Source organism: Phoca vitulina, unplaced genomic scaffold (assembly GCF_004348235.1).
Source record: "Phoca vitulina isolate PV1807 unplaced genomic scaffold, GSC_HSeal_1.0 scaffold43, whole genome shotgun sequence".
NCBI lineage: Eukaryota > Metazoa > Chordata > Mammalia > Carnivora > Phocidae > Phoca > Phoca vitulina.
This window is the reverse complement of record NW_022589746.1, coordinates 11,518,821-11,533,165: the sequence shown is the minus strand read 5'-3', so window position 1 is coordinate 11,533,165 and position 14,345 is coordinate 11,518,821. Positions and strand designations below refer to the sequence as shown.

At 35.4% G+C, this 14,345-nt stretch overlaps 1 protein-coding gene across 2 annotated transcripts in view; it reads left to right on the top strand.

Moving 5' to 3' along the window:
• Nucleotides 1-14,345, top strand: part of PTEN (phosphatase and tensin homolog) — an 88,622-nt gene that overhangs the window by 48,776 nt on the left and 25,501 nt on the right. The window contains exons 2-4 of one of the 2 annotated variants that reach the window (XM_032430414.1): nt 2,064-2,108; nt 7,940-7,983; nt 9,807-10,045. In XM_032430414.1, coding sequence (XP_032286305.1) covers nt 2,064-2,108; nt 7,940-7,983; nt 9,807-10,045 — 328 coding nt within the window. The remainder of the gene's footprint in view (nt 1-2,063; nt 2,109-7,939; nt 7,984-9,806; nt 10,046-14,345) is intronic. The other variant, XM_032430413.1, reaches the window with a different exon arrangement.

Genomic DNA, 14,345 nt, shown 5'->3' with positions numbered 1-14,345 from the left:
TCAGAAAATATTAAAACAAAAATTTGTTAGAATACTGTAGTTAACAAATTATATAAAATCTATACTCTAATAACTTAATTTTTAAGTGTTGATTGTAATTAATGTTTTAGTGTGACATACAAATACATCATTTCAACTAGTGACAAAGTTACAAGTAATCCTCATACTACTCTGTGGCATGATTTTTCACATCCAAATTTATGAACTTTTTCCCTCTACCCAACCACACATTTTCAGCCCTCCTTCTAGTAGCTAAATTGTAATTTTGGTTATATAAATTTTGGGTTTTTATGTGATTATGACTAGATAAATGCGATTTACAGTTAAGTACTGTAACTGTTTTTTCCTAAACATTTTATTTTCCCTGGAGTTAAAATTCTCTCTCTCTCTCTTAGCTTCCTTAGTTTCTATATTCTTAACTTTAATTTATCCCTAAACTATATAAATCTCTTAACATGTTCAAGCACATTTGGTATTTTATCGATTTTATCTTCTTCAGGAGCCTTCTGATCTACCCTGATCTGGGTCAGTTGTTCACTAGATCTGCTTTATAGCTGTCTACTTAGGATGTTCCTTCACCGTCATTCTGAGGATTCCCTTTTCCCTTCTCGTGAGCTGGGTTCTTCAGTTCCTGGAATCGTCCTCTTTCATGGTTTCCCACCCTTGTTTTGGTGGAACACATCTTCTGGTAACTTCCTGAGAGAGATTGTCTGGGCAGCAAAATTATTTGAGATTTCTCTGTTTAAAAATGCCTTTATTGTATATTCACACTTGATTTAATATCTCTTTTGGTATGGAATTCTAGGCTGGGAATAGTTTTCCCTCAAACTCAGAAGGTTTTGCCCAATTGTTTTCTAGCTGCTAGTGTTGCCATTAAAACGGGTGGTGTAATTCTGATTCCAGATACTTTTTATGAAACCTATTTCCTCTTTGGGCAGCTTCTAGGGTCCTACGTTTATCTCTTCAGTATTCAGAAATTTCACTGAGCTATATACACCTGTATTTGGGTCTATTTTCATCATTTTTGCTGAATACTCATTGTATCCTTTGATTTTGGAAACTCCTGTCCTTTAGTTTAGGGTATTATTCTTGAATTGTATCTTGGATTTCTTCTTCTTGTGTTTTCTCTTCTTTTCTCTAGAACTCCTACTCATATGTTGAAACTCCTAGACTTTAAATCTTTTAAAATCTTCTCTTTTGTTTTCCATTTGTCTTTTTATTCTGTTTATCCTATTTCCTCAGCTTATACTTTTCTAACCCCTTTCCCCCTATTACCTACCTCATAAGAGTAAACAAATTTATATGCATAAAGTACTTAAATGTGGTAGAAACACATGGCAAGTGCTTTTGTTGGCTGTAATTGTTGCTGTTGTTTAGTTTTGTAACTGTTTTGAGGGAGAGGTCTTTGGTCTTGATTCTTTGGCTTATTAGCTGTATGACCTTGGGCAAGTTTTGTAATTTCTTTGACACTTACTTCCCTCATTTGTAAAATGTGAAGAAGCTCTCTCAGATGTTTGTGAGCGTCAACTGAGAATATATATGTGAAAATACTTAATAAACTTTGTATGGAGTTAATAGTTACTACTTGCATCTTTCAAATATGAAAAGTTTCTCATTTGAAAGAAAATGATGGCTGAATTTTCAGGGTTATTTTTAAGATTACTTGATTACACATGACTATTTCTCTCACATCTGAATGAGCTAGGTGAACTTGAGCTAAGTGCTAATGCTGCCTTTTAAATAACTTATTTAATACTCAATCTCATAATGTTAGGCTAAAGAGAGAAGATTATGAAAATATTTATTCTATGAAAAGCTCTGGCTTTACTTCAGATTGTATAAATCTGTGTAATGTAATAATTATTTAAGAATGACCTGATTACTAGTTTAAACCCATGAAGGGAATATTTATTGGAATTTATTTATTTATTTTTCTTAAATGGTATTTGAGATTAGGAAAAACGGGATCTGTCTTTTAGGTTTTCTCAATAGTATAAATGTAATTTCAAATGTTAGCTCATTTTTGTTAATGGTGGCTTTTTGTTTGTTTGTTTTGTTTTAAGGTTTTTGGATTCAAAGCATAAAAACCATTACAAGATATACAATCTGTAAGTATGTCTTTTATTTGTATGCTTGCAAAATATCTTCTAAAATAACTATTAAGTGAAAGTTATTTCCTTGTTAGAATCAGGTAGAGTTAAAGATGTATTTTAACGGAATTGTGTTCCTAAAACAATTAGTCCAAGACGTCTGATTAAGAGCATTGTTAGGTCATTCAGAAAGTATAGTGATGAGGTCAAAACAATGTTGGCACACATTCACTTTACTTGATCTGGTTTAAATGACTTGGCATCTAGCCCATCTTTGAGCCAATAACCAGGTGGTAACTTGAAGTGTATTTCACAGCAGAGCTTTTCTGTTAAAGCATTAATAACATCTTCCATAGAGGTATATGCTTCAGAGTGGGTGTAGTTTTGTTTATTGTGTGTCTTTAGGTCATTTGATTGAAACAGCTGTTAGGGTATTCTCTAACTGTATATAACAAAAATAAGTTACCTGAAATTGTTGAGTTGGGTGGTTTATCTTGTTTAAGGCAAGGATGTAAAGATTGCCTCCTTGGTACAGCTAGTTTATGTTTAACCTTTTGTTTTTCTTTTTGACTTTGTGAGTAGGGATGTGAAAAGGAAAAAAAGAACAAAAGAAAAATGGGAAGAAAATATTTTATCATTTTTGCCCTTGAAGACTATTATTCCTTCCCAAAATATTGACCCATTTTTTACCTTTTAAAAAATGGTATATAAAATGTGTTATTTTTCTACCTGGTTTTTATTTTTCCTATGTGATGTCTGTAAATTATGCAACAGGAAAAATTTTAATCTGAAGTTATGTTTCCCGATTGATTGTCAGAATTTCTGTAGAATTTATTTCTCAAATGTAAGAGCAAGATTCTCTTCTCCCTTCAGTGGGCATTTAAATCATCACCAAAAAGGATGAAGGATTCTGTGTGCCTTGTCAGCTTGTGGGATGTTGCTTTTCTATCTTTAATTTAGTGATCTTTCTATTCTGATAAGACCTCAGAAGACATGAGAGTGAAGTAGACACCGTTATTGTTTCTCCTAGTGAGTTTTCATTAATTTCCTCGGATTCACAAAGAAGCAAACATTTATGCCATGGTTTCCACATGTTAGACCTTGTAGAACTTGGTGGTGGTACAGAGGTGAACAAGATACAGTTTCAGTCTCTGATAGTTTATAGTCTGATGTGATAAGTAGACATAGTATTGTAGAAGAGGTAACTGTTGTATAGAAGAGAGCTGTGTGGAGAACAGTGGAAATAGTACTTGTATCCTATAGGAAAGTTTTCATGAAGAAAGGCATGTTTGAGCTGGGGTGAAAGAATCTTCAGAGGCTCTCCTGCATGACTCCGAGTGGGGAAAATGGCATTGCAGGCAGAGAGGATGGCATGGAAGAAGCTGGTTGGCATAGTAGTGTTTAGAATATGGCAGACAATCCATTATGGTCAGATTATGGGAGCGGGGAGTGTGGAGGGTGTGGGGTGACAGGTAACAAGGTGAAAGACAAAGGTGCTGTAGCGACTTGAGTGTAGGTCGGCCCCAGCTTACAAATGATCTGTGCATAGGTCTTCCTCTCGTCCTGAGTAACCTCCTGTAACTAGCCTTGTTGCAGACGCCAGAGTGTTTCTGTGGAGGAAAATAAAAACCTCAAAGCTTTATACTTTTTGAATAACTAGATTCAGAAGCTAAGTTTAAAAAAAGAAAATAAAGCACAGGACAAGAAGTGTCAAAAGCTGCAGTCCATTAAGTGAGTCACTTCAGGTTTAGACTCTAAAGATTAGGCATTTAGAGTCCCAGAAGGAAGGTAGAAAGATACCAAAGACAAATTCTGCCTTTTTCAAAATTTTATTTGAGTTTAACATTATATCCAAAGAAAAGGAAGGAAATTCTTTTCATTCCTGTATTCAGTGGCTTCCTGCTTCCAGAATTTAGGACCTAGGCTTGCACTGTCAGTACTGTGGATCACTTAACATTATTATGGTTAAAGGTGGCATTGGGAGCTAGTCTGGGAACTTGGCTGCCCTTTTGTTTTTGTATTTCTAAACGTTGGACCCCAGAGTTAATGAACTGTCTCATTAGTTGAGAGTAGCTTTTGGTATTTATATTTCAGCTCCCCTTCCCCACTCCATTTAATGGAGTCATAGACTTTCAGAACTGGAAAGTACCTGAAAGAGATCATTTAGTGCAACCTTCTCATTTTACAGATGGGGAATCTGAGGCCTAGAGAAGTTAAGTGAGTTGAACAAGGTCACACAGGTACATATGGTAGCAGATCACCCACCGTTTATGCCAATCTTCCCTTTCTGGTTTTGTTGTTGTTGTCATCGTCGTTTGTTTTAACCTCCCCAAATTTTACTTCAGAAGTTTCTAGAACTACCAGGTTGTAGCATGTTTTGATTTCTGATGACATTTTTCATTCTTCACCTTCTCTCTACCCCTTTTTGTATTTCTGGCTCTGGGTAAGGGAGTCTGGCAAGCAGCAGATGTTTCTATTTTATTTCTTTTATTTTGGAGATGTTAACTACATGTGATGTATGTCCTTGCAAACATATAAACTGAAAGATCTTAAAATATTTACACTAGACATACATGTATTTAATGGTATATTAAACTTTTTATGGCAATTATGATGTGTGGATGAAGAACAGTTCTTAATACGGACTTTTTATTTTTATTTTATTTATTTATTTATTTATTTATTTTTTTAATACGGACTTTTTAATAACTGGCTATCTGTTTATTTCTCTGTATTAAGCATTCAATAAATTATTTTAAGAAAGGACAAAATTAGCTTCATATCGTTAATCAAATTTGGATATAATGATGCTTAGTAAATTAGTTTGTTTTGTGCAAGTGTGTGTATTTCATTTTTGTATGTTCCTTTGTATACCTGTAGGCTGGTGGGGATAAGAGGAAGAGGGAGGAAGATGGGGATAGAGGCATAATACACTTATTGCCTTTGAGGACCTTAAATGTTTACTGGATACTCGTTTTTAAAAGGGTTACTGTATTTCATCGTGTATTCTATTTGACATACAACTCTCCATCATTTGGTGGTGAACCTTTAGCTGTTGTTAATTTTTATCTGTTAAGTTTTCTTTTGTAAGCTAGAGATAGTGATGTTGAAGAGAGTTACAGAAGAGACCTGCATACTTCGTGGACTCTTTGGCGAGTCTCACTTCTCTGGAAGCTTTTCCTATTAGTCTTATCTGTTCCTTCACTTTCTGTCTACCGCTTCATTAAAAACTCTTTCAATGCTTCTTCATCTCTCTTGTCTCATATAAGCCAATATAAGGTGAAGATTTTTAAAAATTGTATCTTTTAAGTTGAATTTTAATTATAAGGAAGTATAAGTGGTCAGAGTTACCTAATACTTGTCTCAGTCAAATCCCATTTTCCATTTATGTATCTTCAGTTTTGGTTTGTTGAGAGACTTATCAACTAACATACCACACAGAAGTCATGAGGAACTGGGTGTGTGCGTGTGTGCATGCATGTGTGCACAGTTATTGGAGGTGGTCTTAACTAAGAAGACAGTCATCATTCTTACCCTAGCAACCCCTCCTCCAGATCACTTCCATCACTACCGGCCCCAGTATATGTTCTCTTGTACTCCTCATCCATACCTGTAGAGATTTTCATAACTTTTTCATGTTTCATGATTGCTTTTTGTTGCTTTTTGTTGGTATGAAATATTGCTCTTGTAGGAAGGCTGATTTTGAGTAGAATTTGTTATTGCTTTTGTTTTTAAAATTGTTCTCTATTTTGTATTGTAAGTAGAAGTATGGAGCCATGCTGGAAAAACTTTGACTTTTGTAACCAGAGGTCCTGGGCTTGAGTCCTGGCTCTTCCATTTGCATATTGTAGTTTGGGGCAAGTTTTTTTTAATGCTCTTCTAAATCTTAGCTTTCTCATATATAAGATGGAGATTATGTTTTGTATTATTATATTGTTGTGACTATGAATTAAAAAACATGGAAACTCCTTTGTAAGGTGTGTACATCTGGTAGACATGTAGTAGCTCATTATTTCCACTTTTCCTCCATTTCTGCCTCTTAACAGTAATATTTGAGAATCAGTTTAGGATGGTAGTCTTAAGCAGTATTTGTCAAACCAAACATGTGAGCTCCTGAAAAAGCATGAGAATATTAGAGGACTAAAGCTGCATGAAACTCAAAATGTTTATTTTTTGTTGGGCTGCCATGAGACCAGCTTCTTAGAATTGTTTCCTAGCCTACTCCTTCTCCCTCACCTTCTAAGTCCTATCTTTCCATGAGTCCTTATAAAATATTCTGTTATGGATTCTTCACTATTTACCAGACCTCTTCTTTAATCTGTACTAAAGAAAGTATAAAATGTGACTATTTTCTTGGTCAGTCTTCCTCCTACCTGTCATGTTTTGTATAGGAGGGAGTATGAAATTATTTAGCAAGGATACATAAATATGCATATGGCATTACTAAATAAATTTTTTTGAGCAAAACTCAATATATTAAATTATATGCAAAAAAGGGGAAAAGCTTTGTTTTAAGCAGTAGTATGAAAGTCGATTTATTTCAGGTCTGACCACTTAAACTAGTGGATTCTAATTTGTTTATAATTAGTTCAGCTTTCATGTGGATTAGGATTTAAAACTATTTAAGATAGAGGAACTATACAAATAGTTTTAGGATTTCTTAAATGTGAAATACATGTCCATAATCACTTATTGAAACTCTTGGGGCCAGTTGTGTTTCAGTGTTCAGAATTTTTCCCTTTGCAGAAAGGTAACATGGAAGCATATACTTATTAGTATTACATAACACCCCCCTGGGGTCTGGAGCAGTCCCTACCATGAAGTGTTTGACTCTTCAAGTGTATTAGTTAAAGAGTGCATACAGTGTCATAAACTCAGATCAGATTCTGCAACAATTGAGTTTGCCATAAGTTTAACAGAAAATGTTAAAATTTCAAACTTCGGAATTGGAGATTAAGGGATTGTAGACCTTGATTTGTTTTAAAATGCTAAGTTTTTATTTTAAATAATTTTTAAAAAAATCTCATTTGGTTAGTAGCTGTAGTTACCATGATTCTGCTGACTACAAACCAAAGTATGGGATCCCTTTCAGAGCCTTATTAATGTTTATAAATATACTTATTAATCAGTAAACCAGTGCATGATGACGAACGTGTCACTAATATTAAAAAGACAAATTTTAGTATGCTCTAAGTCAACATTTTACTATTCTATATTTTACTTATTACGCCTTCATTACTCTCAGACTTTAATTAAAACTCATAAACTGAGAGATTATTGAAAAAGATGACCTTTGGCTTCTCTAAAGAGAGAAAGGTCTGGTTTAAAAATTTTTTAGGAAGTGTTGTTTTTGAGTACATTAGCATCGTTCACTTTTTTTTTTTCTTTGCCCTTATAATTTTACTATTTTAAAAATATATCTTTTTAAATAATAGTTTGAGAAAACAATGTGTACTCAACTCTGAGGTAAAGACAATGCTGTAACTCGTTAGTTGTTTGTACATACTTGGTGAAATCAAACATACACTCCCTCAGCGCATAGAGTGTCCATACAGGAAATTTGAGGGTACCCAAGCAGCTGGGTGGGAGGTGAGAGCCTGAGCGGCATCAAGGTTTTGTGAGCAAGTGTGTAAGCCGTAAGTGCATAACACCTAACATCAGTTTCCTAAATGGTAAAATGGGGATAATGACACTACCTACTTCATAGATTGTTAGAATTGAAAGAAATAGTTAATACAAAACAGCATGATGCCTGGTACAGTATAAAAGTTCAGAAAATGTGTGTTACTATACTTTTTTTCGCCAATGCAAAAGGTAACTTTAGATCACATTTAAACTTTTTCTTTTAGGTGTGCTGAAAGACATTATGATACCGCCAAATTTAACTGCAGAGGTAGGTATTAACTGCCGAGTAATGTATTTTTGTTATATAACTTAAAACCAATAGACCAAATCTTACTGTCACAGCAGTAATTAATAATCTCAATTATTAAGTGAAGTAAATATTTATCTTAAAGATGGTCTTAGACAGTTTGGAAAACAAATTTAATTTTGCTGGTGTGTTTTAGGAAACAATTATCATACAAACCTACCAGTACTAGTAAGAACACTAAAATGCAGAGTAGATTATAAGAATTAGGAAAAATTTCTAGACGAACAGTAAAATAAAGAGAGGGTTATATCTACTGTTGGAGGCATTTGGTGTAACAGTAAGAGATTATAGGGAGAAAACAGAGCAACTTAACTCTGTGGAGCCATGACCTAAAAGGGAGAGAAGGGTATGACGGATATGGGTAAGAGGAGCCTGATAGATGAGCGCAGGAGCTGCTTTCAGTGAGTTCTCCTCCAGGGGTAGTGAATTTTTCTGAGGGCCCACAAAAACCTTCCATCTGTGTTGGTGGAACCCCTTGAGCCATGAGACACCTGGAGAGTGGAGAAGCGTGGCAGATGCTACCATGATAGAAAGAGAAGGTGGATGCCATGAGCTATATACTGATGTGTTTGCCGTGGATACCTTCTGAAAAATCTAGAACGGACGTTCAAACAGCTGGTTTGAGAATTCAGAGGCACTAATGGCTGAGAGCCAATACAGACTCACTGAGAATTTTTCCTTTTTCGTGAATTTAGGCTACTGCTTACTAGGCAGAGTGTTTTAGTCACGGTTTATCTAGCTTTAAATAGACGTTTCACAGAGTTTCCTGGATGTTTTTATGTGCCACTGGGGAGATGAAGATGGAACGCCGAGGCCCAGGTGAAAGCTGTCCCGGCGACTCCCTGTAATGGTAGTCGTTGTCTCCCGGGACGACTCACCCGACACACTGAGTCTTGTTCCATGTTATTAATGAGTTGATTGAAGATAGAAGGAATACTTCTCACATATTTAGATGACCCACAGGATAATTATATGCATTCGATGTCAGTCAGGATTTTTAAGGATTTTAATAGAATGGAACCAAGGCAGGGACCAATAAGAAAAAAATTTAATAGTGATACAGTTAAACTCCTATTTCTAGGCAAGTTTAAAAAAAAAAAACAAAACAAAACCCTCAACTCTGACTTATAGGGAACAGTGAAATTTTGGGTTTTTATAACCCATGTGAAAAGACCTGACATTAGATACACTTTACTACAACTGTATACATTTTTTTAAGTAGTTTTTTCAGTTTCTTTTGTAAATGCCTTTAAAATCAACACTAACATTTGCAAGACCATCTTTAAATAACATGTTTAGTTAGCATTTTTATTTTATGAAGTGTAAAAATCAGTCCTTTCCAGTGTGGATTTATTGGTAATTTATCCCTTCTCTGGAATACATGCTTTGTGGTGATGTAATGCTATAAATATTATGACTCCTTTTGTCAGAAAATGCATTGAGAGCCCTGACAGGAAACCTACCTATGTGACATTTCATTTTGAGTTTGCCTCTCCCTCTGATATGTTGACTTGTGCTACCTCTCCATAGCCAAGTTTCCTCTTTCATTAAGTGGAAAAAATGCTCGGCCTCTCTGTCTAGTGGGTAGGTTTAAGAATTAATGAGAGACTATTTTCTATTCAAAAATTGGAAAATTATCAGGCAGCAAATTATTTTTCTCTGGAGTCCGGTTTTTCTTTTAAACGCCTGTTAAACTTAAATGCAACATTTCTAAAGTTAACCTACTTTAATAAACAATTCAGGAAAGACTTTTTTCTAATTCTGAGGTTATCCTTTTACTACAGTTGCACAGTATCCTTTTGAAGACCATAATCCACCACAGCTAGAACTTATCAAACCCTTTTGTGAAGATCTTGACCAATGGCTAAGTGAAGATGACAATCATGTTGCAGCAATTCACTGTAAAGCTGGAAAGGGACGAACTGGTGTAATGATTTGTGCATATTTATTACATCGGGGCAAATTTTTAAAGGCACAAGAGGCCCTAGATTTCTATGGGGAAGTAAGGACCAGAGACAAAAAGGTAAGTTATATTTGATGTTTTTTTCTTTCTTCTTCCTCGATCTGAGCATTTATTGGAAAACAGGTTTTTAAACAGGTGGTTGGTAACCCTTATTTCTTTATTCCGAACATTTAAATCAGTTACTACCTTAACTATCATATGAGCAAATGACTGATTCTTTGAATTTTTCTGTTCATGCTAGCATTTTCATATCATGCTAGTAAATCTTACCCATTAACTGTATGGTGTACTTGGTCTCATAAAATTCTGACAGCATTTAAAGAAGCAGTACTTTAAATAAAAATAAGCTTGATCTTTCTGAACCTTGCCTGAGAATGAGATGTCTTTGGATGATAACTTGGATGCCATTTCCTAGTAAAGTATGATCTTTACTTTTATAAGGACATGCAAATTATTCTTTGATATGAATATTCATGAATGTAGTTATAATTAAGATTAGTCAAAGATTCTTATTCAGAAGACTAATAAAGACTATGTTGAAAATCAGTGACAAACTTAATCTGTTAGTATGTTTGAGGGTAGAATGTAAACTCTTGGGAGAACTTCCACAGTAATTTCTAAGGGATTCATTTCTTTGGATGGTGAGTGTGACAAAATATGTTTATATTTCTAACAAAGAGATTTTTGTACATTTCTCTGTCTCTGAGAAGGAAAAACCCAAACCACTCCAGATAGAGGGAGAAACTCACCTAGAGAAAGAACTCTATTGAGGGAGACATCACAACTTTATGTAAAAAATTTATTCTAGTTTTAATAACGTTTGCCATCAGGAAGGTTCTCTTCCAGTTTAAGTTGCTTGCCTGCCTGCCTTCCTTTAATTTTTTTTTAAGTAGGCTCCATGCCCAGTGTGGAGCCCGGTGTGGGGCTTGAACTGGACTCTGAGATCAAGGAGTCGGATGCTTAACTGACTGAGCCACCCAGGTGCCCCTAAGCTAATTTCTTTTTAACAACTTCAAAACAGAAACATGATCATTTCCACCATTTTAGCGGGTGGTTGTATTGATTCCTGACTCCTTTTCTCCTTCCTCATTTCTTGTTTTATCTATCTTTGTGATTTTTTAAAATTACATCTAGGGATGCCAAAGTGCTATGTATTGGTGCTAGTTTATAAAACTGAATCTTATATTAGTGCTTGATTTTAGTGAATATTGATTATAATAGATTGCCTTACATTTCTTTATATTGTGTACACCCTGAGATGATAGTAGTGGAGTGAATTCTAGAGGGCCTGAGATATTTACTTTGGTTCATTTTTTCATCATCTAGAGGGAAACAGTTGGTTTTACTGATTAAAAATATAGAAGGTAATTGTTCTACACTTAAGTGAATAAGTACAGGGCAGCACAGGGGAAAGAGAATGAATGGGAAGAAAACCATAAACGGGTCAAATCACAGTACAGTAGCTGAAGCAGTGGTAGAAGTTTAGGGCAAGCAGGGTTGATGAGCAGTAGACATTGTAGTTGTGGGAAAGAAATCAAGTAAAAAGAATTTCAAATAAAAATAGAGAAGCTGTGTAATGTGGAGCCAGAATACTAGATTTAAGCTCATGGCTCTTAAAATGTTTATGTTACATACCTTCTAAAAAATGTGATGAAAGCTATAGTCTCTCACTAAAAATGTGCATGATATTACATGAACATAAAATTTTACTTATAGTTTCTAATTACACTGAAATTTTTTTTTTTAACTTGGAAAATAGAAGTCTTCATAAGAATTATGTCCCTTTTTTAAATGGAAAAAACAGTGGCCACTACTTGAGGACAATGAATAACTCTAAATGGTTACAAATTAATCAAAATTAAGCTTTAGTTCTGCCCAATGGTTAAGTTTTAATGAAAGGGCTGCTAGTATTTAAATTTCAAGTAATACATTAAAACTATGCCATCGTCGTTGACTTGACAACTTTTATGTCATCTTTGATATCCAATCAATTTTGACTGTTTTTGGTGAAAACAAGTGCTTAAAATGCTATCTCATGAAAGAATGAAAGAGCAAATGGAATCTCTAGATTCTTTTGTCAGATGAAAGTAGGCTTGTGTCAAAAAATAGGAATTCTCTAAGATTTTTCAGAAAAATTCATGTTACATCATTTTCTTTGCTGTTGGTTAATGAGATCATTTTTGGCAAGATCTGGCATAACACTATGTTAGGAAGGAAGGGATTAGGACTTCACATTTTAGTTTTAAGGTTGAAGAGTTAAACTGTGCAAACGAGTTTGTATTTTATCCAGTTAACAGCAGTTAAAATCCTGGCTGTAGAGTTTGCCTTCTGAAAACAGTGAACTTAATGTGTAGCAAAGCATTTCATAATTGCTCCCACTTCTTGACAAAACCTCTTGAGAAGCCCTTGATTGAAAGTCTTGGCTTTCCTGAATTTGGCAATTTTCATAACAGTAGATTTTTCATGACAAATCCTCTTGTACAGGCTGTGATTCAAGGCTTGGCACTCCTGAAGCAGAATACTTCCACAACAATAGATAAGATTTCTCTCAGGATTGAAGATATAGTCTTGCACCCCAGTGCACAATGATGAATAAAGCAGTGAGTCACAGTGACATGGAGAGCTTTGTCTTTGCCAAAGCAACAAAACCAGATGTTTTGCCAGGCATTAAGGTGTACTATCTGTCTACAAAATACTGAGATTTCTTCAGGAGAAGGTTTTTTGGGGACATTTTGAAAATGTTAATGTTCCCTGAAGTTTCCAAAGAGGACTCCAAAATAAGTATTATTCTTTGTGTTACCATGCGTGTATTTGATGAAAATTAGTAGCAAGCTAAACTGAGAAGTCGTCATCATATACTGAAGGGAAGTGGTATTTCCAGTCCTCTCGTGACCTTCATAGTTTTAGAAAAAGAGGTCGGTTTTTCTGGAATGGACAGAATTATTTGCTAGAGATACTGCAACAGTCTTAACTTTTCTGTTGCAAGCTATAAACATATTTGACCTTTCTAAAGTATTTGCCTTCACCACATTAAACTGCAACTTTTTTGTTTGTTTGGCATTACAACCAATAGACTTGTAGAGTGCTTTACTCAGGATTCTGAGTTGGGGGTAATTAAAGGTTTTTGTAGTACTCTAACCTTTCCTAACTAAGCTGTACTCTCACACGTGCTCTCTTTCCTGCTCTTATACACACTCACCCACACACACATCCACCCTGTGTGATGTAGGTGCTTCTTCAGGAGAGTTGGCTAAATGCTTCTGATAGTGAGTACCAGCCATGTAAGAAGCACTTGGGATAGCAAGGGAAGCAAGGGCAAAAATGAATTATTGAGACTTCATCAAGATAAAAAGCTTTTGCACAGCAAAGGAAACAGTCAACAAAACCAAAAGACAACCAACAGAATGGGAGAAGATATTTGCAAATGACGTATCAGATAAAGGGCTAGTATCCAAAATCTATAAAGAACTTATCAAACTCAACACCCGAAGAATAAATAATCCAATCCAGAAATGGGCAGAAGACATGAACAGACATTTTCCCAAAGAAGACATCCAAATGGCCAACAGACACATGAAAAAGTGCTCAACAGCGTTCGGCATCAGGGAAATCCAAATCAAAACCTCAGTGAGATACCACCTCACACCAGTCAGAATGGCTAAAATTAACAAGTCAGGAAATGACAGATGTTGGCGGGGATGGGGAGAAAGGGGAACCCTCCTACACCGTTGGTGGGAATGCAAGCTGGTGCAGCCACTCTGGAAAACATTAGGGAGGTTCCTCAAAAAGTTGAAAATAGAGCTACCATACGATCCAGCAATTGCACTACTGGGTATTTACCCCAAAGATACAAATGTAGGGATCCGAAGGGGTACATGCACCCCGATGTTTATAGCAGCAATGTCCACAATAGCCAAAGTGTGGAAAGAGCCAAGATGTCCATCAACAGATGAATGGATAAAGAAGATGTGGTAAATACACACACACACACACACACACACACATATACAATGGAATATTATGCAGCCATCAAAAGGAATGAAATCTTGCCATTTGCAACAACGTGGATGGAACTGGAGGGTATTATGCCAAGCGAAATAAGTCAATCAGAGAAAGACAAGTATCATATGACCTCACTGATATGAGAAATTCTTAATCTCAGGAAACAAACTGAGGGTTGCTGGAGTGGTGGGGGGTGGGAGGGATGGGGTGGCTGGGTGATAGACATTGGGGAGGGTATGTGCTATGGTGAGTGCTGTGAATTGTGTAAGACTGATGAATCACAGACCTGTACCTCTGAAACAAATAATACATTATATGTTTAAAAAAAAAAAAAAGTAGGAAGGGAAAAATGAAGGGG